Below are 27,383 nucleotides of genomic sequence, written 5' to 3'. Positions count from 1 at the left end.
CCTACACATAGACTGAGAGGTTCCCTCTTCCCCCAAGAGTCATACAATAATAACATCCAAAACAAGAGCCCTAATTGTTGATGACAACTATTACAGTTTGTGCTGCATTAAATTGTAGGATATTTTTTGTTGAAATATGCCTGCACTAAAATATACTTCTTTCATTGTTTTTTGGGTAGGCTAGAATAAAATAATGCATTATTACCACATAAAAACTACTCAATCTGACCCAGTTGAACAAAAATAACATTTCTCTGCTCTGTTAATTTTGACGAGTCTTGAAAATCCTGTCTCGGGAGTACTTATTTCTAATTGTATGGTTCATTTAGCCACCTACCAATCTGAAAAGGTGTCATGGCCCTGAACTACTCAAATATATATTTCACCTCATGACTGTTTTCTCCCCCACAACCCTGTCAGAAGCAGATGACAGCAATGAGACCCAATCTTCTGAGGAGGACCAGGACCTCCTGGAGTATTCCAAAGATTTGGCTTTCAACCAGACGACCCCGAGGAAAAGCATCACTCAGATCATCAAGGACAAGAAGAAACAGACTCATTTGACCCTTCAGTGGTAGTGTTCCAAAGTCACAACCTATGGAAATCTATAATATAGCTTGTGTTGTGATGCACTTGTATAATAACAATCCTTCTTACAAATGTTAATGTTCCTTTTCTTGTTGGTGATTGATTTTACATGGATGTGTGACTGCTTGTTCCCTAGGCTGGATGAAAACTACATTGTTTGTGAAGGGGTTTGTCTGCCGCGTTGCATCCTGTACGCTCACTACCTAGACTTCTGTAGGAAGGAGAAACTGGATCCAGCCTGTGCTGCTACATTTGGCAAGGTGAGATGAGTAATGTCTTGAAGTTGAGGTGGTGGGCTGAAGTCTGGATAGGTCGTAGTTTGTGGTAGATGTTATAGATACTGTAAGTACAACATAGTAATAATTGTGGTGGAAAAAAGCTATGATGTTTTTTTGTATCGTTCTCTGTGCATATTAGACAATCAGGCAGAAATTTCCACTTCTTACAACAAGAAGACTTGGGACCCGAGGTCATTCAAAGTAAGATATAGTGGAAAATATTATTTTCAAAAGATTTCTTGTTCTAGTGATCTGATCTGTCTCAATATAAAATGCTTAATTTTGTTGATATTTAACAGATATCATTATTACGGGATTGGCATCAAAGAGAGCAGTGCCTATTATAACTTGGTGTACTCAGGAAAAGGCTTGACGAGGTAAGATCATTCCCAGGTTTTGCTCTGTAGCATTGTTCTGATCAATCTGTAATGTTCTTTATAGAATAAGTAAAATGTTTGTAATTGTTGTGATAGTATGGGATTTAATGTCAGTCTGATTTAGTATCTGATTGTAGATTTTCAGGGAGCAAACTCAAGAATGAGGTAAGATTGACATATATATTTTAAATATATATTTTTAAATGCATTTTGATGTGAGATATTACAGACATGAATCATGTTTTCTAATACATTCAAACTGTAGTCAAGACTACAAGGTCAAAATATTCATACAGTTTGATATTCCTCTATTTAATAGGGAGGGTTCACTCGGAAATACTCCCTCAGTTCCAAAACAGGAACTTTGCTTCCAGAATTCCCAAGTCCACAGCATCTAGTGCTTCAAAGTTCCGTCTCTAAAGAGAAGGTTTGTTGTATTATTTTCATCAGTACTTCAACTTTCTTTGCTATCAAGATTTGCTGATTACATACAATACAGTATCCTCTGCAAAAACACCTGTAACCATTATGAATTACCTTCACATGTCCAATAGGTGGACACACTCATCGTGATGTACAAAACACATTGTCAGTGCATCCTGGACAATGCCATCAATGTCAACTTCGAAGAGGTATTCCATACCAAAACAAGACATAAGATGTTGTAGCCACGTCTGACAAATTGTCTCCTGACTCTATTTACAATATTTCAGATACAGAATTTCCTGATGCATTTCTGGCAAGGAATGCCCGACCACCTCTTACCCCTGCTGGAGAACACCATTATCGTGGACATCTTCTGTGTGTGTGACTCTATACTATATAAGGTGGGTGTTTTTCCAGAATCATAGAGCAGCATCCTCATTAGTTGTTGGACTCCTACCTCAACTGGACAGGTTGTACTATCCATTTGGTGTTTTTCAGGTTCTGACAGATGTCCTGATCCCTGCTACGATGCAGGAGATGCCTGAAAGGTAGAGTATTTTCATCTTTCATCATTCGTATTTTGCTCATCTAAACACCAGATTTGCTGTACGGTTTATGCTGTATGAAATGAACGGTAATAAGATACTGCCGTCTCTCCAGGTGACGTATTGTTGTGTATAAAGATTATCCTGTTTGCAGTCTCCTGGCAGACATCCGTAACTTTGCCAAGCACTGGGAACACTGGATGGTGTCTTCTCTGGAAAACCTCCCAGAATGCCTCTCAGAGAAGAAGCTCCAGATCGCACGCAGATTTGTGTCCTCTCTAAAGCGTCAGACCTCCTTCTTACACCTTGCCCAGGTAAAGCACTATATTACGGGAGGAATATAAATATCATTGTGTTAACTTTACAAAGACATTTAAAAGTGTCTAAAATATATCTATACAGCATATCTTATTATGACTCTAAGAAATTGAAATTGTATATATAAACTGAACGTCCTAGGGCTTGATTCAGTATGTAGCACTGAATGTCAGCGTTACAGCGGGATTGAAATTTAAAGGCAATGTTTCCGCGTTTGCGGAGACTGCAATTACGGTAAACGCTGCATATGTCGGCTCAATTTGAAATTACCTTTACATTTCAAGCGCACTATACCGCTGAACTTCGACGAAACAGATTGAATCCAGACCCTAATTTTGGTTATTTTGGTCATTTTATTTTCTTACAACAGATTGCAAGACCAGCTCTTTTTGACCAGAATGTGGTGAACTCAATGGTGGTGGATATAGATAAAGTGGATTTGAACAGCATAGGGTCACAAGCCCTTCTCACCATCTCAAGTAGTGACCAAGACTCTGACCTCTACTCTGAATGTGAGTAGAATATTTGCATTGTACATGGAAAACTCTGCCAGGTTAATTCCTGTAAACAATGTTAATTTGCTTTCTCGTCATGTTTGCTAGATGACTCAATAACAGTGTTCCAAGAGCTGAAAGACCTACTGAAGAACAATGCCACTGTGGAATCCTTTATCGAGTGGCTGGACACTGTTGTGGAGCAGAAAGTCATAAAGGTACGTTGCCCCATTTCAAATCTAAGATTGGGGTTGTCAGATTGGATGTTGACATCCAATCTGTTTGTTCCTTTCTCTCCAGCCTGGGAAGCAGAACGGACGGTCTATAAAGAAGAGAGCTCAGGACTTCCTCCTCAAGTGGAGTTTCTTTGGAGCACGCGTTATGCACAACCTCACGTTGAACAACGCCACCAGTTTTGGTAAGAAATTACTACGTCCCTCTAACAGTTGCCCTGGTAACCTGTATATCCATGTAACAACTACAGCATGTAGGAAATGCTGTAAACTTCTCTATTTGTATTTTAAATTCAGGCTCTCCCATTACTACTGAGTCTAAATGATACACGGTCCGTCACTACGTCAGACGCAAACACATAGATCTTTTCGGCCGGCTCTGAACAGAATGCTACAATGAGCCATAAATTATAATGGCCTGGCCCCAGGTAAAGAAAGCATTATCACTCGGTCGCGTGCACTGTGTTTGAAGACAGACGTCTCCCATGCACCTTCCTCACCCCCATTTGGCGGCTCTATCACCAAACACAAGTCAAATAGACTGGGGGACAATCACATGACCCTACAAGTCAAACAGCATGCCTGGTGAGATGAAAGCCTAGGGGAAAGCAGATCTCTGGAGCTGGTCAGGTCAAACCCTCAGCACCTGCAAATTGGTGCACAGAATAGCCTTTGGAGCCTTGTCACAGTTTGTAAGGTGAAGGCTGTTAGCGATTGGCTGAGTATCAAGTCATGATAGTGACATCAAAACCAGATTAGATTTCTAATGGGGAACTAGGACAGTAAGAGTTGTGTTTTTTATTATCCCAGGTTCGTTCCATCTCATCCGCATGCTGCTGGATGAGTATATCCTACTGGCTATTGAGACACAATTCAACAACAACAAAGAACAAGAGCTACAGAATCTCCTAGATAAGTACATGGGAAATGCAGGTAAGCAATTACATAACATACATAGGCTATCTAATTATGCGCATAACTCTGATTGTTCTCTTTCAATTATTAAGTTGTTATTGCGTTTCATACTAATACTATCAGTTTTTATGGAGCAGTATGGAGAAATAATGGAGGATGTAGGATCGTTGAGGTGCGTTGTTATGATTATTTTCAGATGCCAGCAAGGCGGCATTCACTGCCTCCCCCAGCTCCTGTTTCCTGGCCAACCGTAACAAGCCCAGTGCGGTGTCCAGTGATCTGTCTGTGAAGAACGAGTCCCTCTCAGAACACGCATACATGACCCTGTCAGCCAATCATCAGCAGGCGCTGGGAGCAAACATGGCCATCTACCAGGGCTCTGAAACCGATGGATTCTCCCTATCAGGTGCAAATATGTTTTTAAGGGTGACATGACTCATTTTGTCACTTGTTACTGAATTTAATTGATCCCCGTTGTATGTTAGCTTTGTTCATACTTTCATTGGTTTACATAAAATGTAAACTTGTGTGACAACTGCTCATTCATAGTAAAGGTTCCTATTGTGTTGTCTAAAATCTTGGTCACTTTCCTCTGTGCACCCAGGACAAATGGACTTTTCCCAGAACAGTGGCCCTCTGATGACCCCTCCCATCTCCCCAGCCATGGTGAACAGGGGCAGTGTCATCAACCAGGGCACCATGGCCATCAGACCCCAGAGCGCCTGCACCACCATCCAGCCCCACATCTCCTGCCAAGCCTTCCCAGACCCCATGTTCCAGAGCCTCCCTCCCAGCAGCCCCAGCTACTACCCCACCACCTCCAACTACCAGGCTGTGTTCAGGCCCCAGACACACGCCCAGGCCCCTGCCTACCACACCCACTCCGACAGCAGCCACTACCCGTCCTTCAGTGAGCAGCACCTGGCCAAAGACTACTTCAACAGCAGCTGTGCAGTGTCCCCCTACAGCTCCAGACCCACCTCCAATTACAGCACAGTCCCTGATTCTGGGATGGAGACTCAGGGGGTTGAGCTACTGGACTCTGTAGGATACAACTTTGATGGGAGTGGGTTAAACAGTAGTGGCTGTCAGGAGTCTGCCTACTCAGCAGCAGGACACAATGGTATGAATGACTACACCTAAGTCTTCTCCATTGAATTATCAGAAAATGGGCCCTGAGTTTTTCTAGACTTCGTGGCCTCGCTAGTCAGTTCATCCTGGTTAGATCACATGGTCACGTCACCTGGTCAGAAATCATTTAGGGCCCTAACAATAAGAATTATCGTAAATAAAAAAAACAAGTTGAACCATAAATGTGTATTCTACTCATAGAGGAACCTCTCTGTTTTTCAGGGTACTATGGAAACAGTAGCTACCTGGATAGCCAGAGGCTGGGTTCCATGATAGACAAGCACGTGTCAGTTATCAGCAGTGTGAGCAGTATCCGCTCAGTCCCAGCGTATGGTGAAGTACACGACCCCCTCAACATCCTGGATGACACGGGCAGGAAGACGGCTGGGCCTTACTACACTGAGTCTGACTCACTGGGCTCCCACACATCTGGAGGTCAGTGACAAATTATTGATTGATCGGGAACTCCAATGTTCCACTACCAAACTGTAGCAATGGCCTGGATGAAACAATGAATGCAAGACAAGAATGATTGTAGTAAATGACAGAAAATGATTTTTTTTTTTTTAAGATACTCTTTTGTTTACTTGTTTTCTCTCTGCTGTAGCTCCTCCCCTCCCCTCCTCGGTCTCTGCACCCTGCATGTACGGAGGTCCTGCCCAGTTCCACTCCCAGGATGCACTGCTTCCTCACCGGGCACCATCTGAGGTACGGGACATGATGTCATCGCTGCCCCCCATCAACACTGTGTTCATGGGGTCTAGTGGAGGAGGAACGTGAGCCGTGACTGTCCCTCCCACCACCAACACTCCTCAAGCTCCTCCCACACCACTCAGTTACTGTAAACAGTGACGCGGATCACAGACAGAAATATGCCTAGTGTATCTCTCTTGTGTAGCCTTAGCGTTGGGGAAACTACTCTGAAAATGTAGTTTACCAAGTTACCAATTACTTCATACCGGAAGAAGTTAAGATACACTAAAGCTACCCTTAACAAAAAAAAACTACTTTGTGATCGATAGTTAAATCTAAATCTGAAATATCATAGACTATAAATTGCTAGACATATCACTCTGTAGTCAGATGTTAACAGAATGTTTATTTTAGCCTATTAAAAACAAAAACTATGTTTCCAGTGAGAATTAGGAAGGTCTGATGGCAAAAAGAAAGGAATTTGTTGCCTACTTCACCCATGTGAACTACAAAAAACACCACGATTAGAATTTAGTTCAACTACCACCAAGCTACTGCAAAATGTAATTACATTACTAGTTGAACTACATATAGTTCACTACTCCCCAACACTGTGTAGCCAATATATATTTTGTAAATTGATGAAGGCCTCAGCTGTTCAATGTTCAGTGAAATATTTTATTGAACTGAATTAATTAATAATTTGCAATTCAACCATTTTAATATAATTCAATCTGTTCATCTTAATGTGGCCAGAGGAGACTTTGTAAGTTAACATGTAAATAAATACCCGTAGAATAAAGCGAGTAATGTCAAATTTGAAATTGTTGGAGGCAGAATCAGTCAAACCTGCAAGACAGGTTTGATTGATTATGACAAGTAAAAAAAATAGCATGTTATTTATTTGAGTTGCCTTTATAGGCTATTACGGTGTAATATTAATGTCGGAAATGTAAACTTGTACTTATCTGTATATGGCCGAATGAGAGGTACAAACTTAGAAATGACTGTTGTTTTCAATTCAAATGTATTCAATTACATGAACTTATTGCTTAACTAACACATCAACATGTCGAGAGAGAGGCAGAAAGAGACCGTTTGTTAGGTAGCTTTCATGTGCTCCTTCAGGCAGTTTGGCTGGTCGTCAATACCTCCAACAGAACAGTCTCTCTTATCTCACAATTCAAAGCCCCCAGTGTCAAAACTCTGAATACACAGTCCTTTAATTGGTAAACTGGGCCCACACCAGGCGAGGAAAGAAAGATTACAGTCCGGAAACACAATTGTAGAAGCAGCGGATCAAAGTTGAGCTTTATCTGTGATTATGTGATTATACCATTGTACAATGGAGGGAGATATGGTTGGATAAAGGTGTTGACCAGAAACTAGAACCAATAGACATGTATGACCCACAGCAGGATCAAGCTGTTTATACATAGTGACCCTTTAGAGAAACAGAGATTGTTTTATTCTCCCGCAGGTTGTCCAAATTCAGCTTTGTTAGTCTTTGAGCAGATGGAAGCTAATAAAACCATAATCAGTAACATTAGATTGATCAGGGCATTTGTGTGGCGAAATGATATCATTTCAAAGCGATACACTTTATTTAAATGTATGGAGTTGATACGTACACTCGCCGGCTATGGATTAATATAGACTATTCAGCATTTGTTTCAACAACGTGAATAAACAAAGCAAAATGAATGATAACATTACCCACCTATCAGCCTTATCCTTTAGCTACTCAGGGGGAAAATCCATTTCAGCCCATGGACAGGAACAGATGGCTTGAAATGTAATGATTACAAAATCCCAACATTAACACAGTTTAATTACAAAGTCAATAATGCCTCCAACAGTTGCGGGGCCTTTAGTGTAAAAACAACAGAAGGTTGAACGCAAACTTTGGGACAATGTTTAACCAGAACTTTGCATTAGGCGGAGAGTCTCCATATGTAGCCCAGGTGAGCCAAAGACTGAGAGATCCAGTGATGTGTAAGGCACACCAGGCATCACTCTGTCTGATGGATTTACTGTTGTACGTCAGAGGGTCACGTCATCACACTCCTCTAACATGACATCATAGTGCTGCTTGCAGGCCCCATCGTCCCCCAAGTCACCTCAGATATAATTTTGTATGCAATGTGTTTTTGTGACTTTATACCTCTACAGGTTATTCATACTGTCGAATCAAATTTCTGTTTTGCTGACTTCATCCAGACAGTTGGTGTTCTATCATGCTACAACAAAAGCAAGCTTATTTCTACAGGATATTCATTTAAAAGGGGTCTGACTAGGATGTATTCTAAACATAATCTCCGTCCTCGTACTGTTCACCTCTATATTCTGCCTTCAATGCAGGAGAGTGATTATTATGTACTTGTATTAGCTTTTTACTCATACCTTCCCAGACACACAAGCTCAGCAAAGTGATTGTTGGAGATAAGGATATCAGTAGTAAAGGATAAACAACGGCCAAACAGGAAGCTGCCTTTTTATCACAATATCAACTGTACAGGTAGCATTAATATGTTTTAGCCACTTGAGATGTCAGTGTTGGGAAGAACAGTGAGCGGACACCTTTAGCAACATTGTAATGTAGGAGGTTAGATTGGAAAGCGCTATGGGCCTCTGACTGGCATCTTGTCTTTGTGTTGTGCCTTAATGAGTGTGTGTCTGTAGTGAGTGTGTGTCTGTAGTGAGTGCAAAGCACACAACCACCGGCTGGAGCCTCTGTTAAAACAATATTCAGAGGTGTCCTGTACTGCCAATGATTAAGCTTTTGTTGAATGGGATCATTCACAAATAACTATTTGCAGCTAAACACAAAACATTATTATTATTATTATAATTTTTTATCTGCTACTCCTTTTTTGCTATTAGTAAAAACCAAATAATCTTTCATTCAACAGGATCTCTGCCACTGTCTTATTCCCCTGTCTGTGAAAATGATGATGTGGTGTTTGTCTTGAATGATGAATCTCCTTGAGTAGTTATGTGTAGGTTCAGAAGTGTCCATATGATGGCAGTAAAGTGTAAAAAATACCCCTATCACATCCATTTCTGTTTTCATTGTCCCCACTAAATCTGTTATTACTGAACTCTGTGCTGTATCTGGATAAACAGAGGTTAAATAGGCATGCCAACCAACAGCTTTGTTAACGTTACTAAATAACAGGTGGAAAAATATCTGCTGTACTTTATGGATTTCATGTAAACAAACAAGTTAGCGGTTGAAAATGATCACATTTCAGATACTGATTTCCAAATATCTTATCAATATTTTTACTATCACTATAACCAAATAAATCAAATAGATCACACTTACTATAAATCCAAAACAGTTATGTTGTTCTATCTTGATGTGATTGTTTGATTATACACAGCTGTTCTTTCCATGACAGACTGACCAGGTGAATCCAGGTGAAAGCAGTGATCCCTTATTGTTGTCACCTGTTAAATCCACTTCAATCAGTGTAGATGTGGAGACAGGTGAAAGAAGGATTTTAAGCCTTGAGACAATTGAGACTTGGATTGTGTATGTGTGTCATTCAGAGGGTGAATGGGCAAGACAAAATAAGTGCCTTTGAATGGGGTATGGTAGTAGATGCCAGGTGCACCAGTTTGAGTGCCTCAAGAACTGCAATGCTGCTGGGTTTTTCATGCTCAACAGTTTCCCATGTGTGTCAAGTATGGTCCTCCACCCAAAGGACATCCAGCCAACTTGACACGACTGTGGGAAGCGTTCGAGTCAACATGGACCAGCATTCCCTTTGGTACACTTTCGACACCTTGTAGAGTCCATGTCCCGATGAACTGAGGCTGTTCTGAAGGAAAAAGGGTTGCACCTCAATATTAGGAAGGTGTTCCTAATGTTTGGTACACACAGTGTATAATTACACTGAATGATGAACAAAGACACCATCAGTGATGTTGATCCTCAGGGAGAGAAACTGAACTTCAAAGTCAGTTAAAAACCTGACCTATGTAGAGATAATCCTGGGATTTGATGTCTAAACCTCCTGTCACACTCTTCTTAGAGCCTTCCTCCCAAAGGCCTGCTGTTAGTTTAAGTCATTATGGAGAACAACTCTAGGCCTCTGTCTCCTCTCTTACTCTCAAGGCTAGCTCTAGCCTTTTGGGGGCCCTACGCGAGATTTGGTTGAGGGGGCCGCCACACCAAGCGGGCCTTTTCTGCCCCCCCCCTTGATGGTGGCGATAAATATATGTTTTAATGTTAATTTCCTGCAATTCCACACAATTTGCCATGTGGCATAGAGAAAATGTTGCAGTTTTGAAGCACGTTTTCTCCAGTATTACACATTTTGCCATGGGCTGGAGAGAAAATGTTGCAATTTTATTACAAATGTCAAGTTTTACTCATTTTACCAGTTTTCAAGGGATTTTCCTGCATTCTACCAATTATGCCAAGGCTTATATCATGTTAATAATATCTGAGTGAGAGGGAGTAACAAAATCAATGGGGGCCCCCTGGAGGTCAGCGCCCGTATTATGCCATGATTACTGCAAGTTTAGATAACTGGCTAAATTGTTAGCTGACATTGAGGGACTTTCAGTGACTGACAAAACAGAAAAACTGCTGATGCACAACCAAATTACGAACTTGAACCTTGTGTATTCTACTATTCTAACTCTCAACAGTAAGGAGACCCTGACTGAGTTCCTAAAAATAAAAATACATTTTTGGGAGGGGTGGAGCCCCCTACCGGCCCTATGCGACCGCTTATGTCGCTTATGCCTGAAGCCGGTCCTGCATACTCTATATATTAACCATACACTGGTCTCCCAGGTCCCTGCTGGAATTTAACCTCTGGAAATGACAAGATTACAGAGAAATAACCCTAGAACCTTAGATTGATAGTGACAGAAATGGGAGAAGCAATTGTTTGTTTGTTCACCCCAACCCCTTGTGGCATTAGTACCTTTTCTGGAAACTTTGGTTGATGCATGGTTTTGTGCTATGTATTGTCACAAGTGAGCTCCTATTCTACCATGTGTGTATACTGTATTTACCTATTTATTTTCCTATCCAGCCATCAGTATTTCGTCATGTTTTTAAGAACTTAATGATTTTTACGAAGAGGAATCCCGTTGATTTGAAAGTGCATCATAGTGAATGAATGAATACCGGTGTCATTTTCTCTGTTCACTGTTGCCCACAGTCCTGTGAGATGTTGTCGATCAGATTATGGGTTTTGACTAACGCGAGGTCCAAGAATTCCACAACTGTGTGCGTCTTAACCCTGAGCGAGCAGCAGGTCAGTGTGGCTGTATTTGGAGAGCAGCAGCAGATATTGTAGGCATTTCTCTCATTGGTGGTAAATATCTGGGGGAATCTCGCTGCATATTCTGGCACAGAAACTCTGAATCACTGCAGCTCATCTCCGAAGCAATAGTGAGAGTCAAAATTTCCAACAACAAGAGGACAAACATTGAAGGCCTTTGAAAGCCGCGGCTGTTGACTCAGTGTGTGCCAATTTGGCTCAATAGTGACATGATTACAAATTATGATCGTTTTTTAATGAAATGGATTGATAGATGAAGTGTATGATGAAGTTTGGCAACCACAGACAGATATGGTTATGTATACAGTACAGTGTTTGAGTTTGGAAGCTATGTGAATGGCAAAATGCTTAACCACAACATTTTAATTTACTGTATATGAGCGAGATGGAGAGCTCCTTTCCTATAACTGACCCAGACAATCTTAAAGAAAGCACAATCCCTCTTTGTCACTGACACAGACACACACACACACACACACACACACACACGGTTCGTCTGCCCATATTCAGTCAGTCACATGAAAGGAAAGCCCATTAAATACACCAGACTCCTATCCCTCATAGAAAATCCAACATAAAGGACCCTGGAGTGGCGTTGCTATTGTTAGCCAGTGACTATAATTTATGCTTTCCTTGCCAAGTGCAATATAATGAACTGAACTTTAACAGTCCATTATGATTATATGAAATAGGGCCTGATTGTAGTTGTTATATATGTGAGAATACAAAGCAGTGAAGAAGATAACAAGTGTATAATGACTGTGGGTTTCCATATGCCCCTTGGCATATTGTTATTGTCAGTCTTTTGTTGTCATGATGGAGGCTAGCCTTTTCATGTATTCTTCGGTGCTCATCTGCCATTAACAGTTCTCATTCAAGCATGCCTTTACACCTCTCTGTCACCCAGACACAATTCAAATGTTAATCAACGTTGTATGAATTATTAAGCTGTGAAATACTAAGTAAGCTAAGTGTTCAGTTCTACCTAATTTCTATCAACATGTTAAATGTGCAACCAGAGGGAAAATAATTCTAGATCACCTGTACTCCACACACAGAGACAAAGCCCTCCCTCGCCCTCCATATCCAACCACAACTCTATCCTCCTGATTCCTGCTTACAAGCAAAAATTAAAGCAGGAAGCACCAGTGACTCGGTCTATAAAAAAGTGGTCAGATGAAGCAGATGCTAAACTACAGGACTGTTTTGCTATCACAGACTGGAACATGTTCCAGGATTCTTCCGATGGCATTGAGGAGTACACCACATCAGTCACTGGCTTTATCAATAAGTGCATCGAGGATGTCGTCCCCACAGTGACTGTACGTACATACCCCAACCAGAAGCCATGGATTACAGGCAACATTCGCACTGAGCTACAGGGTAGAGTTGCTGCTTTCAAGGTGCGGGACTCTAACCCGGAAGCTTATAAGAAATCAGATCCACAGATGATGCAATCTCTATTGCACTCCACACTGCCCTTTCCCAAATGGACAAAAGGAACACCTATGTGAGAATGCTATTCACTGACTACAGCTCAGCGTTCAACACCACAGTGCCCTCAAAGCTCATCACTAAGCTAAGGATCCTGGGACTAAACTTCTCCCTCTGCAACTGGATCCTGGACTTCCTGACGGGCCGCCCCCAGGTGGTGAGAGTAGGTAGCAACACATCTGCCACGCTGATCCTCCACACTGGAGCATGCTCAGTCCCCTCCCGTACTCCCTGTTCATACACGACTGAATGGCCAGGCACGACTCCAACACCATCATTAAGTATGCAGATGACACAACAGTGGTAGGCCTGATCACCGACAACGACGAGACAGCCTATAGGGAGGAGGTCAGAGACCTGGCCGGGTGGCGCCAGAATAACAACCTATCCCTCAACTTAACCAAGACTAAGGAGATGATTGTGGACTACAGGAAAAGGAGGACCGAGCACGCCCCCATTCTCATCGACGGGGCTGTAGTGGAGCAGGTTGAGGGCTTCAAGTTCCTTGGTGTCCACATCACCAACAAACTAGAATGGTCCAAACACACCAAGACAGTCGTGAAGAGGGCACGACAAAGCCTATTCCCCTTCAGGAAACTAACAAGATTTGGCATGGTGTCCTCAGATCCTCAAAAGGTTCTACAGCTGCAACATCGAGAGCATCCTGACTGGTTGCATCACTGCCTGGTATGGCAATTGCTCGGCCTCCGACCGCAAGGCACTACAGAGGGTAGTGCGTACGGCCCAGTACATCACTGGGGCTTAGCTGCCTGCCATCCAGAACCTCTACACCAGGCGGTGTCAGAGGAAGGCCCTAAAAATTGTCAAAGACCCCAGCCACCCCAGTCATAGACTGTTCTCTCTACTACCGCATGGCAAGCGGTACCGGAGTGCCAAGTCTAGGACAAAAAGGCATCTCAACAGTTTTTACCCCCAAGCCATAAGACTCCTGAACAGGTAATCAAATGGCTACCCGGACTATTTGCATTGTGTGCCCCCCCCAAACCCCTCTTTTACGCTGCTGCTACTCTCTGTTTATCATATATGCATAGTCACTTTAACTACACATTCATGTACATACTACCTCAATTAGCCTGACCAGCCAGTGCCCACTCACATTGGCTAACTGGGCTATCTACATTGTGTCCCGCCATCCACCACCCGCCAACCCCTCTTTTACGCTACTGCTACTCTCTGTTCATCATATATGCATAGTCACTTTAACCATATCTACATGTACATACTACCTCAATCACCCTGACTAACCGGTGTCTGTATGTAGCCTCGCTACTTTTATAGTTTTGCTACTGTATATAACCGCTACTGTTATAGCCTCGCTACTTTTCTAGCCTGTCTTTTTACTGATGTTTTATTTCTTTACTTACCTGTTGTTCACCTAATACCATTTTTGCCCTGTTGGTTAGTAAGTAAGCATTTCACTGTAAGGTCTACACCTGTTGTATTCGGCGCACATGACAAATAAACTTTGATTTGATTTGATTTGCATCTGAATGTGATCTTGATGTTGTAATCGCAGGTTCAACAACACAGGCACTAACTTAACATTGCTCATAGACTTACCAAAGTTAACGAACGTCTGCGTCATTGTCAATTGCTGGAGTTGTATAGCCTATAATGCAAACATTTTATTGACGCGCTTTGTGCCGTCTGTTTGAATAGTGTCTTTATTCGGTCACGATCTTATATGTTTCAAAGTAGAGGGTGCTGGAATACCATCAGGGGAAAATAAGTCTCAGTCTGAACTGAATAGCGTAGGGCCTTGTCAGTCAGTCACTCATTCTGTTCTTTTTCAAAGGCAGGGGCCAAAATGTACTGTATACGTACACTTTAATTATAGCTTTTTGTATTGACGCTTTCGACATTGCACGCTTACATGTAGCAGAATTTCAAGGTAAATGATCTATTAGAAACTCAAACACAGTTATTGGTTCTTTAAAACCTTCCTCTTTAGTTCTTTGCCTTACCGAGTGATATGCTCTGCTGCACTATTGTATTGTACAACTGATCCAATTTATTTTTTGTAACCAACATTAGTTACATTTTAGGATAGATAAACGTCAGGAGTTGTGCCATGTTATGCCTTGCGCTGGCTTGCAAACACCTGATTTGGCCGTTGCAAATGGTACTGGACCTGTGTGTGTGCGTGCGTGCGTGCGTGCGTGCGTGCGTGCGTGCGTGCGTGTGTGTGTGTGTGTGTGTGAGCTTTCCTGTCTGATCAGTAAATGATCACTAGCTTGTTGGGGATTAGGAAAGTTATCAGCCTCTCACTGAAGAGACATGCACACTGCTCTCCTACTCTTCAGTTGCATGGTATACAAACACATCAATCTTTGATTTCCATTTCTACCAGCTGAGCTTGTACCGTTCTGTACATGTGCAGGGATTGTATTTATGTTGTAACACAGTATTGCTAAATACCTTTTACCTCTTCGGTGTAAAATGTGTACTATTACTATGGTGGCAAGCTTTTTAAAAGTCTTTCTATTTTCTAAGTGTAGAATAACGTGAAACACACACCTCACATGTGTGGGCCATGGGTTACAGGTGGGTGTCTACACATTGCATTACATATTCAGAACCATAGAAATAGAAAGAAATCATTACATTTCTACGCTCAAAGCCCCATGGGTCAAGTGAAGAGTTTCTGAAGTATAGTGCAAAATATTCAGTCTCTGTCACGACTTCCGCCGAAGTTGGTTCCTCTCCTTGTTCGGGCGGCGTTCGGCGGTGGCATTGCCGGTCTTCTAGCCATCATCGATCCACTTTTCATTTTCCATTTGTTTTGTCTTGTCTTCCCACACACCTGGTTTCAATTCCATCATTACATGTTGTGTATTTAACCCTCTGTTTCCCTCCATGTCCTTGTCCGAAATTGTTTATTGTAAGTGCTTGTGCACGTCATGTCTGGTGTGCGACGGGTTTTGTACCCATTTATATATTGTTCAGTTTTCTGGTGGTTTTTATTATTAAACTGCGCCGTTGTAAACACAGTTTTGCTCTCCTGTGCCTGACTTCTCTGCCGCCAGTACGCACCCCTTACAGTCTCAAAGAGAGAGTGCTCTAAAGAAGTTGCTGATCAAGTAGAAGTCAAAACAGGGTTGGGTGGATTACAATTTTTATTTTATTTTTTTCACCTTTATTTAACCAGGTAGGCAAGTTGAGAACAAGTTCTCATTTACAATTGCGACCTGGCCAAGATAAAGCAAAGCAGTTCGACAACATACAAAAACACAGAGTTACACATGGAGTAAAACAACATACAATCAATGATGCAGTAGAATAAAAAAAAAATAAAAAAAAAATAAGACTATATACAATGTGAGCAAATGATGTGAGATAAGGGAGGTAAAGGCAAAAAAATGCCATGGTGGCAAAGTAAATAAAGTATAGCAAGAAAAACACTGGAATGGTAGATTTGTAGTTTGAAGAAAGTTCAAAGATAAAATATAAATAATATGGTGCAAAGGAGCAAAATAAATAAAATAAATAAATACAGTAGGGGAAGAGGTAGTAGTTTGGGCTAAATTATAGATGGGCTATGTACAGGTGCAGTGATCTGTGAGCTGCTCTGACAGCTGGTGCTTAAAGCTAGTGAGGGAGATAAGTGTTTCCAGTTTCAGAGATTTTTGTAGTTCGTTCCAGTCATTGGCAGCAGAGAACTGGAAGGAGAGACGACCAAAGGAGGAGTTGGCTTTAGGGGTGACCAGAGAGATATACCTGCTGGAGCGCGTGCTACAGGTGGGTGCTGCTATGGTGACCAGTGAGCGGAGATAAGGGGGGACTTTACCTAGCAGAGTCTTGTAGATGACCTGGAGCCAATGTGTTTGGCGACGATTATGAAGCGAAGGCCAGCCAACGAGAGCGTACAGGTCGCAGTGGTGGGTAGTATATGGGGCTTTGGTGACAAAACGGATGGCACTGTGATAGACTGCATCCAGCTTGTTGAGTAGGGTATTGGAAGCTATTTTGTAAATGACATCGCCGAAGTCGAGGATTGGTAGGATGGTCAGTTTTACGAGGGTATGTTTGGCAGCATGAGTGAAGGATGCTTTGTTGCGAAATAGGAAGCCAATTCGAGATTTCACTTTGGATTGGAGATGATTGATGTGAGTCTGGAAGGAGAGTTTACAGTCTAACCAGACACCTAGGTATTTGTAGTTGTCCACAAATTCTAAGTTAGAACCGTCCAGAGAAGTGATGCTGGACAGGCGGGCAGGTGCAGGCAGCGATCGGTTGAAGAGCATGCATTTAGTTTTATTTGTGTTTAGGAGCAGTTGGAGACCACGGAAGGAGAGTTGAATGGCATTGAAGCTCGTCTGGAGGGTTGTTAACACAGTGTCCAAAGAAGGGCCAGAAGTGTACATAATGGTGTCGTCTGCGTAGAGGTGGATCAGAGATTCACCAGCAGCAAGAGCGACATCATTTATGTATACAGAGAAAAGAGTTGGCCCAAGAATTGAACCCTGTGGTACCCCCATAGAGACTGCCAGAGGTCCAGACAGTAGGCCCTCCGATTTGACACACTGAACTCTGTCAGAGAAGTAGTTGGTGAACCAGGCGACGCAATCGTTTGAGAAACCAAGGCTACTGAGTCTGCCGATGAGGATGTGGTGATTAACAGAGTCTAAAGCTTTGGCCAGGTCAATGAATACGGCAGCACAGTAATGTTTCTTATCGATGGCGGTTACGATGTCGTTTAGGACCTTGAGCGTGGCTGAGGTGCACCCATGACCAGCTCTGAAACCAGATTGCATAGCGGAGAGGGTGCGGTGGGATTCGAAATGGTCGGTAATCTGTTTGTTGACTTGGCTTTCGAAGACCTTAGAAAGGCAGGGTAGGATGGATATAGGTCTGTAGCAATTTGGGTCAAGAGTGTCACCTCCTTTGAAGAGGGGGATGACAGCAGCTGCTTTCCAATCTATGGGAATCTCAGACGACACGAAAGAGAGGTTGAACAGGCTAGTAATAGGGGTTGCAATAATTTCGGCAGATAATTTTAGAAAGAAAGGGTCCAGATTGTCAAGCCCAGCTGATTTGTAGGGGTCCAGATTTTGCAGCTCTTTCAGAACATCAGCTGAATGGATTTGGGAGAAGGAGAAATGGGGGAGGCTTGGGCGAGTTGCTGTGGGGGGTGCAGTGCTGTTGAATGCAGTAGGGGTAGTTAGGTGGAAAGCATGGCCAGCCGTAGAAAAATGCTTATTGAAATTCTCAATTATAGTGGGCTTATCGGTGGTGACAGAGTTTCCTATCCTCAGTGCAGTGGGCAGTTGGGAGGAGGTGTTCTTATTCTCCATGGACTTTACAATGTCCCAGAACTTTTTAGAGTTGGAGTTGCACGAAGCGAATTTCTGTTTGAAAAAGCTAGCCTTGGCGTTTCTAACTGCCTGTGTGTATTGGTTTCTAACTTCCCTAAAAAGTTGCATATCGCGGGGGCAGTTCGATGCTAATGCAGAACGCCACAGGATATTTTTGTGTTGGTTAAGGGCAGTCAGGTCTGGGGAGAACCAAGGGCTATATCTGTTCCTGGTTCTAAATTTCTTGAAAGGGGCATGCTTATTTAAGATGGTGAGGAAGGCATTTTAAAAAAATAACCAGGCATCCTCTACTGACGGGATGAGGTCAATATCCTTCCAGGATACCAGGGCCAGGTCGATTAGAAAGGCTTGCTCGTTGAAATGTTTCAGGGAGCGTTTGACAGTGATGAGTGGAGGTCGTTTGACCGCTGACCCATTACGGGTGCAGGCAATGAGGCAGTGATCGCTGAGATCTTGGTTGAAAACAGCAGAGGTGTATTTAGAGGGCACGTTGGTTAGGATGATATCTATGAGGGTGCCAGTGTTTGCGGCTTTGGGGTTGTACCTGGTGGGTTCATTAATAATTTGTGTGAGATTGAGGGCATCAAGCTTGGATTGTAGGATGGCTGGGGTGTTAAGCATGTCCCAGTTTAGGTCACCTAGTAGCACGAGCTCTGAAGATAGATGGGGGGCAATCAGTTCACATATGGTGTCCAGAGCACAACTAGGGGCCGAGGGGGGTCTATAGCAGGCGGCAACGGTGAGAGACTTGTTTTTGGAGAGGTGGATTTTTAAAATTAGAAGTTCAAATTGTTTGGGTACAGACCTGGATAGCAGGACAGAACTCTGCAGGCTATCTCTGCAGTAGATTGCAACACCGCCCCCTTTGGTCGTTCTATCTTGTCTGAAAACGTTGTAGTTAGGGATGAAGATTTCAGAGTTTTTGGTGGACTTCCTAAGCCAAGATTCAGACACAGCTAGGACATCCGGGTTGGCGGAGTGTGCTAAAGCAGTGAATAAAACAAACTTAGGGAGGAGGCTTCTAATGTTAACATGCATGAAACCAAGGTTATTACGGTTACAGAAGTCATCAAAAGAGAGCGCCTGGGGAGTAGGAGTGGAGCCAGGCACTGCAGGGCCTGGATTCACCTCTACATCCCCAGAGGAGCAGAGAAGAATAAGTATGAGGGTACGGCTAAAAGCTATAAGAATTGGTCGTCTGTGACGTCCAGAGTAGAGAGAAAAAGGAGCAGGTTGCTGGGGGCGATAAAATAGCTTCAAGGTATAATGTACAGACAAAGGTATGGTGGGATGTGAGTACAGAGGAGGTAAACCTAGGCATTTAGTGATAGTGAGAGAGATATTGTCTCTAGAAACATCATTGAAACCAGAAGATGTCATAGCATGTGTGGGTGGAGGAACTGAGAGGTTGGATAAGGTATAATGAGCAGGGCTAGAGGCTCTACAGTGAAATAAGCCAATAAACACTAACCAGAACAGCAATGGAGAAGGCATATTGACATTAAGGAGAGGCATGCTTAGCCGAGTGATCAAAGGGTCCAGTGAGATTCAGACAGCTAGCCGGGCCATAGGTAGCAAGCTGGTGGAAGATGGGAGGGAGGTCTGTTTTTAGCCAGCTCGTGCGTTTCCGTCTGTGGGTTAGTGGGGTTCCGTGTGGAAGGGGGGACCTGTCCAAGTTGGCAAAATAGTTAGTTATAGTGGCCCAAGAAAAGTGTCCGATAGACCTATTCAGATCGCAGCCGAAAAGACAGCTAACGATTAGCGGGCCGCAGATGGGCGATCAGGTTACGTCGCGACGGAGGGGCCAGTTGGATAACTCCCTCGGGCAGATAACGTCGGTGGTCCAGTCGTGAAGACCCGATGGGGCTCCGGATCGGCAGTAAAACGGGTCAGGATAGGTGAGTTGTAGCCCAGGAGACACTTCAGCTGGCTAGCTCAGGAATAGCCCAGGAGTGGCTGACGGAACTCTTCAGCTGGCTAGCTCCGTAATAATGTGTGTTATTTCCGTGACCGACGTTGCCAATAGTCACTCAGGTAGCAGCTAGTTAGCTGCAAGATCCAGGTGTAAATGTCCAGAGCCTGCGGTAGAAATCGGGGAAAGGAGAGAGAATAGGTCCGGTATGCTCTGGTCTGAGTCGCGCTGTACAAAAACTGGCGATAGCTTTTCGAGCTAATGGATAGCTGAGGACAGCTAACCGTGGCTAGCTGAACTTCAACGTTAGCCAGTGAAAATGGCTAACCTCTTGCTAGCTTCTGTTGTGGAATTCAGATGAGGTAAATAATACTTTCTTTTTTTAAATTGGTGAGGCGGGTTGCAGGAGAGTGCTTTGAGGTTGAGTTTTTAGAATTAAAAAAGAATATATATATATATAAAAAGATAAGTGAAGAAAAAAAAAAAAAAAAATATGTAAATATATAAATACACGGGACACGACAAGAGGAGGGTAGAGGACGTCTGAACTGCTACGCCATCTTGGGAAAAAAAAAAGATGGTCTATGGTCTATTCCAGATGACAAAGGTGTCTTTAAAATCTTCTCACTGCGTTCTGTACTGTACATCACGGCATTGATTATTCCCAGAACTTACCCATTCACTCTTCTCTTACTCTTCACTTTAACAATAATGATTATAGGGTGGAGTGAATTAAGACACTATTTTTCTCTTATTGTGAACAACCAATGTTTGAGCCATTTCAGACTTTTTATGATAGCGATTTAATGGAGGAGGCTTTCAATTATTGTAAGCTGCTATGCACCTTCTGTACGAAAGTGTTCTCCATTGATGCACTGAATTTCCAGAGGACACCTACAAACATTTTCATTTCATGCATTTCCTCTGTTGTTGTTGGTAGCCCACTTTTTGAGGGTATTTAAATCTTACAGATTGTGGCTCTTAAGGAATTACTGGGACGATTGAAAACGGAAATATGAGTTCAATTGAGTGTATATAAACCCCTTTCTTATGTGCCTGCTTGTCATGGCATGTGTTCATTTCCCTCGGTGATCCTGAAAAGCAGAGGCTTTGTTGTACGTGAAGTCTACGTGTCTTTGTCTATTATCAGCAAGTTGTGAAAGAGACTTATTGCGACTAGACTGCAAGCTGACTTATTTATTAACGACCACTATATAAAAGCTATTTAGATCAGGGGTTTTTGACAGTTTTCTTTCCTGCTAAATTTCAACCTTGAAAGACGTTTTAGGGACAAATTATAATTGTCATTATAGCACATTTATTTCCAGCTGTATTCCTATAAATGTACAACCGTTAGTATCCTGGAAATGATTACACACCATTTAATAGAGCTGCCTCCCTTTGATATTAGTAAACGATTACGATGTATCCCTTCAGACCCGTGCTTTATGTTCAGTGTCTGCCTGTATCCTATTTATTTGTGTCTGTCCGAGACGTCATTGAAGTCAAATTAATAATTTGCTTCCTTTTATGCTCCTCTTCCCTCACACAAGCCTAAAGCATGACTGGTCCATTTCAATGTGATGCTTTTGTGAGGACACCCCCAGTCTCTATGGCAGCCCAGATGAGGTTCAGTGGCTTTAGGACATGTGTATCTGGAGAAATGGCCAGGTGTGGACTGGCTTTGTTGAGGGGATGAGGGAGGAGACCTGTTGTACTCACTGGGATAATATATTCAGACTTGTATCTCCACCAGAGCAGACACTCAATGTAACACTGACATCAAGGCTCAAACGGAAATTAACGATGAAATTGGAGAATTCAATTTGTAATTTATTTGTTTATTTTTTTGTTAGTTTGTGGGGTTTTTTTTGTCCTTGAGCAAACAATACACATTTCTATACAACATCCACATAGAAGAAGAACTCTGTGCTTCTTTTACAGAAAAACAGCCTTGTTGTTCTACCAAGAACCTCCTTTATGCAGCCCCCTTCAAATGGGTAAAGAAGTTATATGACACGCTCATGGCCAGCCAGGAGGCTAGAGGTAAGACATGCAGCACAATAACTATCTCTGCAGTCTTACCCTGAAGAATTATGGTTCTACTACTTCTGTGGGAAAAATACTGTAAAATCGCATAGCATAACAATGCCATTGTACATTTCATTCCTACTATGTTGAATGCGTTTGTAATTTGCTGAATCTATTCTTTATCGTTTGGTTTATACATACACACATTCAACATGGCATGAATTGAATTCAATCTAAATTGAATTACGGTATGTTCAATGTTGATGAAATTAGGATTTCTATACCCTCGACACACTGAGGGAATTATTCTTGTCCTTGCATCTACCTATTTCCTGTGTTTGTGTTTGATTGTATTTAGAGATGTTACTTTATTGACTTCTCCCTCCATCTTTCTTGGTCTGACCTTCTATTATAAGTTGCTTAGAGACTGCCAGGAGAAAAGAAGGTGCTCCATCCAACCTTTTGTATCCCATTGCTGTATTTCTAAGGTCTCTCTTTTGTCCACCTCCCTTACACATACATTTGGACCTAGTCAGTGTTCCCTTCCCTGCATTATATTTAATAATCCCATACGCTCTTGTCTGTCAGTGTTACCCTCCCCTGATTTTCTAAGGTTCACATTGTTTGGCACCTCACCTCTCCTCCCTCATTCCCAGAAAATGAGCCAATGGCCTTGGGGACTGAGGAGTACATCGTTTTCTCCATCCACGGTGAACATTCTCCTCACAGCTACAGGGATTTTTTTTTCCCACCAATTGACAATTGAACATGATAGAAATCCATTGAGTGCCTAGTCTGTGTACAAACAGCAGAGGGATTTGATTGTTTTCTATTTGCACCTGTCTGTTTTCTATGTGAATAAGAGGAATATGTAACATACTGATCTTTCTCCTCTTAACGAGCCAATTTATGAAATGTCTCCTAGGACCTGTGTGGATCTTTTCATCACTAAGCGGGCCCTCCCTCCCCAGGCCCTTGTGTCACCTCAAGGCGCTAGCATTATATGAGCATTCAATTAAGTCTCTGGTGATGGTGGAAAAATGTAGCGCTGCAAAAAAAAATAGGAAAACAGTCCTTTTCTTTCCAGCTGGACACTGAAAGAGGCTGAATGATTCTTAATTAGCAGATATGAGGGTAGGTTTAATTAAGGAGATGCTGGGGCAACGATATTGAGACGCTGGCTAATAACAAAAAACTTCAGTATTTAAAAAGGAGCAAAGCTAAAATGTGAACAATGTTTTTCAAATGCTGTATTTTGGCCTGCATAATGACATGTTTTATAGCGCCAGGATAAATGACCTGTGTGACGTCTAATAGATGAATACTTCAGACTACCCCCAGAGCAACTGTAATATATTCTTCAACAAGTCCCATCTGCCTTTCCCCAAGCAACTGGAATGTATTGGTCCATCCCTCTTTATCTCTTTATCTGAGGTAACCATTCTGCTAATCAAGGACAGTTTGGGCCACTGTAAATGGAATGTTGGCGGTCCTTGATAATCTAAAAAAAGCTGTATGTAATTATGAGTGTATTAAGGGTTGTTCTCATTATTTTATGTAAATATCTGCAATGATATTGCACCAGAATCCCAGTAACCTATATTCTGGGCCACAGCAAATTAATTTGGTATGTTTTAATAGGGTTCGATTGGGTGGAAATGAGTCTTTAATTTTCAATGACATGTCTGGAAAAGCACAATCCTGCAAGCACTACAGAATAAGCAGTCATCAAAAAGTAAATTTTTCGCTCATGAGGACAGGGTACTCATTTGTTCCCAAAAGGTCAGCACATCCCTCGTTCTTATTTCACAATCTCCATGCGCCCCTTCAAGCCCTTTGCTGACCTCGACCTCCAAATAACTGTCCACCCACCAACACCCCCCCTCCTTAAAACGCATACACAGTGTCCCCCTTCAGTCTTCAGTCCGTTTCTTCATGCTCTTTGTCAGCTGTCCTAATAGGGTTACAGGGCCGTTTCTAACTTGGTAACTGTCCAGGACCGTTGAGAGGAGGCCACATGACCGTTGATTCATGGGGATGCCCCATAGAGCTGTCACTTTTAAGGCAGGTGTCGAGAAATTGGCAGACCGCCTGCACAAAGAAAAAGACTGACCTCATCCTGAAATACTGCAAGATGATGGCCCTGCTGGTCACAGGACCCAAGGTACTGGCATAAAAGGGATGTTCTAAATATTGAAATGAAACCTGATCAAGTCCATGGAGGAATCATATCAAGAGTTATGACTTGCCATTGTGACATATAGGGGGATAGTTTGTTGCCACATTGCTCTCTGATTTCCAGTCACTTTAGCACTCACTTAAAGGTCATGGATGATAAGCCCTGGTGGTTTGGTGATTCGTTTTCCATAAGTATGGATGTGGCTTATTTATTTACAAAGTACTGTATAAAATGAGGTGGTAACATGAGGATTCTCCAGTCGGTTACTTAAACTGACATGCCTGATAATTATAGCAGTAGCCGCATAGATCCAATCACTCTTTAAAGAACAAGGTTATCTAGATCCATTCCTTAACGCAACTGAAATATATCAGCGATTTTCCCTGTCGTCCCTTAATTAAAATACACTACTTAAATTCCTTGTTTACAAGCTGTGTCCACCACAGGAATCAGGAATGTGTGTCATTTCAGAATATCATCCTGCAAATGCAGCACTGTTTAATACTCAAGGCATAACTACCGCTAAGATTTCTTAGAGGGGAGCCATACCGGACCATTATTCTTAAGCATTTCCCACAGTAAAACACAGATTAGACAATCATTGCCATTTTGCCAACCCATCATTTAAGTGAATCTTAAGCCACCCGTCCACCCTTCAGGACCCATATGGGGAGTGTTAAGTGGAACAGGGAGATGGGGGGAGATTTGCCCCTCTACAGGGGGAGAGAGACCACACACAAGCAGCTACTGTACTGATAGAGTCAAATTCTAATTGTGAGAGTGGACTGCTATGCTGATCTGATCCCCGTAACCCCGTAGATCCTGCTGAAGGCTGGGAGGCATGGTGGTTTAAGCTTAAGATTCTCAAAATTCCCCAGAACATAGCAGCGATGCTTTAGAGAGTTTCTGCAGCTTGTTATGAGAGATGCCTGGGATGCTTCCTGTAGTGTATATTTTCATTTAGTCTGAATGCCTGGCACACTCTCATCGTAAACAGAGACCTAGGTAGACATAGATGACATGCTTGGTTTGCACTTAATGTGATGAAAGAAACCATACATTAACATATCTAATTTACATAGCTGGGAGACGAGCTTATGAATGATGGATATTTCTCCTTAGTCTTAGAGTATAGCCTAATGCAAACAGAATGTCAGAATATTCTCAACATTAGGTCAGTGCAATATTTCTCTAACTGCTAGTATATTAAAATATGCATTTCATCTGAAATGTACATACGAAAGTATTATAAATAAATCAAATGTTCAATAATATATGAGTTCATGGTGAAAATGAAACCTTGATTATTTAAATCCTTGGACAGTGTCCTCATTATTCAATTGAAATTCATAATTCAAATAAAGAATAAATTATCAAATGAATTGAGCAAATATTTCAGTGAACATGCAGGCCTACAAAAAGTAGGCAATAATATGTACAGTTTGATGAATGAGACCCTTCACATTCAAATGTATAATAATTTAATATTTTAACAAACTTGACTTATTTTTGCTTTGTGTAGATTGTGGGTTTAGATGGTGACATGCTGTACAAGGGGAGAAGCTGTTATGCACATGTTGTTGTGAACCCAAGTTGTGTATTCCATTCTCCCGATTTCTTTCTTGCACCTCGTTTCCAAGTATGGTCACTATGAGGGAACTGTCACTGGGGGCCTTTGTGGGAAATGAATGACCGACAGAGAAGGGCAAGAAAGACGCGCCAGCTGCTTCTGTCACCACCCAGACCAGGGCGGCTGTGAAAAGGGCCCACTGTGCAACGCTCCGGTGCAACGTCCCTTACACTTGCTTTTTTTGTTCATCTGATTTCGCTGTCAGCAGCTGTCTTTCATATTTTCCCTTTTTTTTCTGGCTGTGTGCATTATCATCCCTGTCTGTCCCACGCAGGCCTGGGGTTTGATTTGAACCCTGTTAGGGTCAGGGCTGGAAAACAGAGTGTTATAATATGATACAGGATGTTCCATGTTTTACTTACTGTATATCCTTGTATCTTAACATAACAGTGAACAAATGTATATGGCTCTTCAGTCCTTCAGCTCTCTAGAGGGATCAGTCACAAGTGGGCTTGCCTCATCAGTCCACGATGGCCCCTATAAATAAGTCACAAGTGTGACCGAACTGATGGAGCCAAGCCCACATTCCAGTACGTGGATTACCAGTGGCCTTCTTCAATTCTATGGGCATTAAGTCACCCATTTATAAATCTGTTGTCAGACCATACAGTCCCATATCATATGAACATCTACAGAATCATAACAAAGGTCAAACAACTACTCTAATTCTGAAAACGTTTTTTGGGATCAGTTGAATAACCTTTTATTTTTTACCATGCAAGTGAGCTCATACCAATTTGTTATTAAATAAACCACTTTTGTAGGATTTGCAGCAATATTTGAAAACCTGTCTATTTCCCAGACCCATCATCATTATAATATTGTGTCCGAGGACTTTCCCTTCAACTGGTAAATAATAGTATTATAAATGGGTTTCAACTTAAGTTAGATCCACTTAAAGGCCCAGTGCAGTCAAAAACATAATTTCCTGTGTTTTATATATACTTCCACACAATGAGAGATTGGAATAATACCGCGAAATTGTGAAAAATATGATAATGTCCTTTTAATGTAAAAGCTGTTTGAAAAGACTGCCTGAAATTTCAGCCTGTTTTGGTGGGAGGGAGTTTTGGCCTTTCATGTTGACATCGCCATGCTATAAATTACTTAATATACCAACAGCAATAACAGCTAATTTGAAGTTTTCCCCTCCCCACTCAAACCACTCCCAGACAGCCCTAGCAAAATGTTTGCTTGAGAAATTGCTCTTTGCCAAGAAGCTATTTTTGTTTCTTTTTGACCATTTTCATTCAAAACAATCACAGTATGATACTTAATTGTTACCCAGAAATCATTTGATATTGAAATAAAAACAGCTGCATTGGACCTTTTAATAATAAGTGCTTTTAAAAAGTTATCCCTGAATGCTAACCTAGGGACACATTGAAGAGAGAGCGATTCTCTTCTCCTTCCATCTAGGTATGCTGTCTTCTGCTCCTAATGGCCCAGGATAAAAGAGGTGTTGAAATGAGGGCCACAATGGAGGGTTCAGAGTGC

General features: G+C 42.2%; 1 protein-coding gene across 1 annotated transcript; it reads left to right on the top strand.

Annotated features, from left to right (window-relative positions):
• The first annotated feature begins 1,808 nt into the window (after positions 1-1,808).
• On the top strand, positions 1,809-9,396 carry rfx6 (regulatory factor X, 6). Its single transcript, XM_014205149.3, has 12 exons — positions 1,809-1,875; positions 1,957-2,070; positions 2,168-2,217; positions 2,369-2,528; positions 2,903-3,044; positions 3,135-3,244; positions 3,327-3,444; positions 4,070-4,192; positions 4,371-4,580; positions 4,779-5,297; positions 5,528-5,740; positions 5,913-9,396. Exons 1-12 carry the CDS (start codon positions 1,816-1,818, stop codon positions 6,083-6,085), a joined length of 1,992 nt encoding a protein of 663 aa, XP_014060624.3. The 5' UTR covers positions 1,809-1,815; the 3' UTR covers positions 6,086-9,396.
• Positions 9,397-27,383: the final 17,987 nt, after the last annotated feature.

The sequence above is a fragment of the Salmo salar genome, chromosome 06, assembly GCF_965601325.2.
Source record: "Salmo salar chromosome 06, fSalSal1, whole genome shotgun sequence".
In the NCBI taxonomy this organism is placed as follows: Eukaryota; Metazoa; Chordata; class Actinopteri; order Salmoniformes; family Salmonidae; genus Salmo; species Salmo salar.
This window is presented reverse-complemented; position numbering and strand designations above follow the sequence as displayed.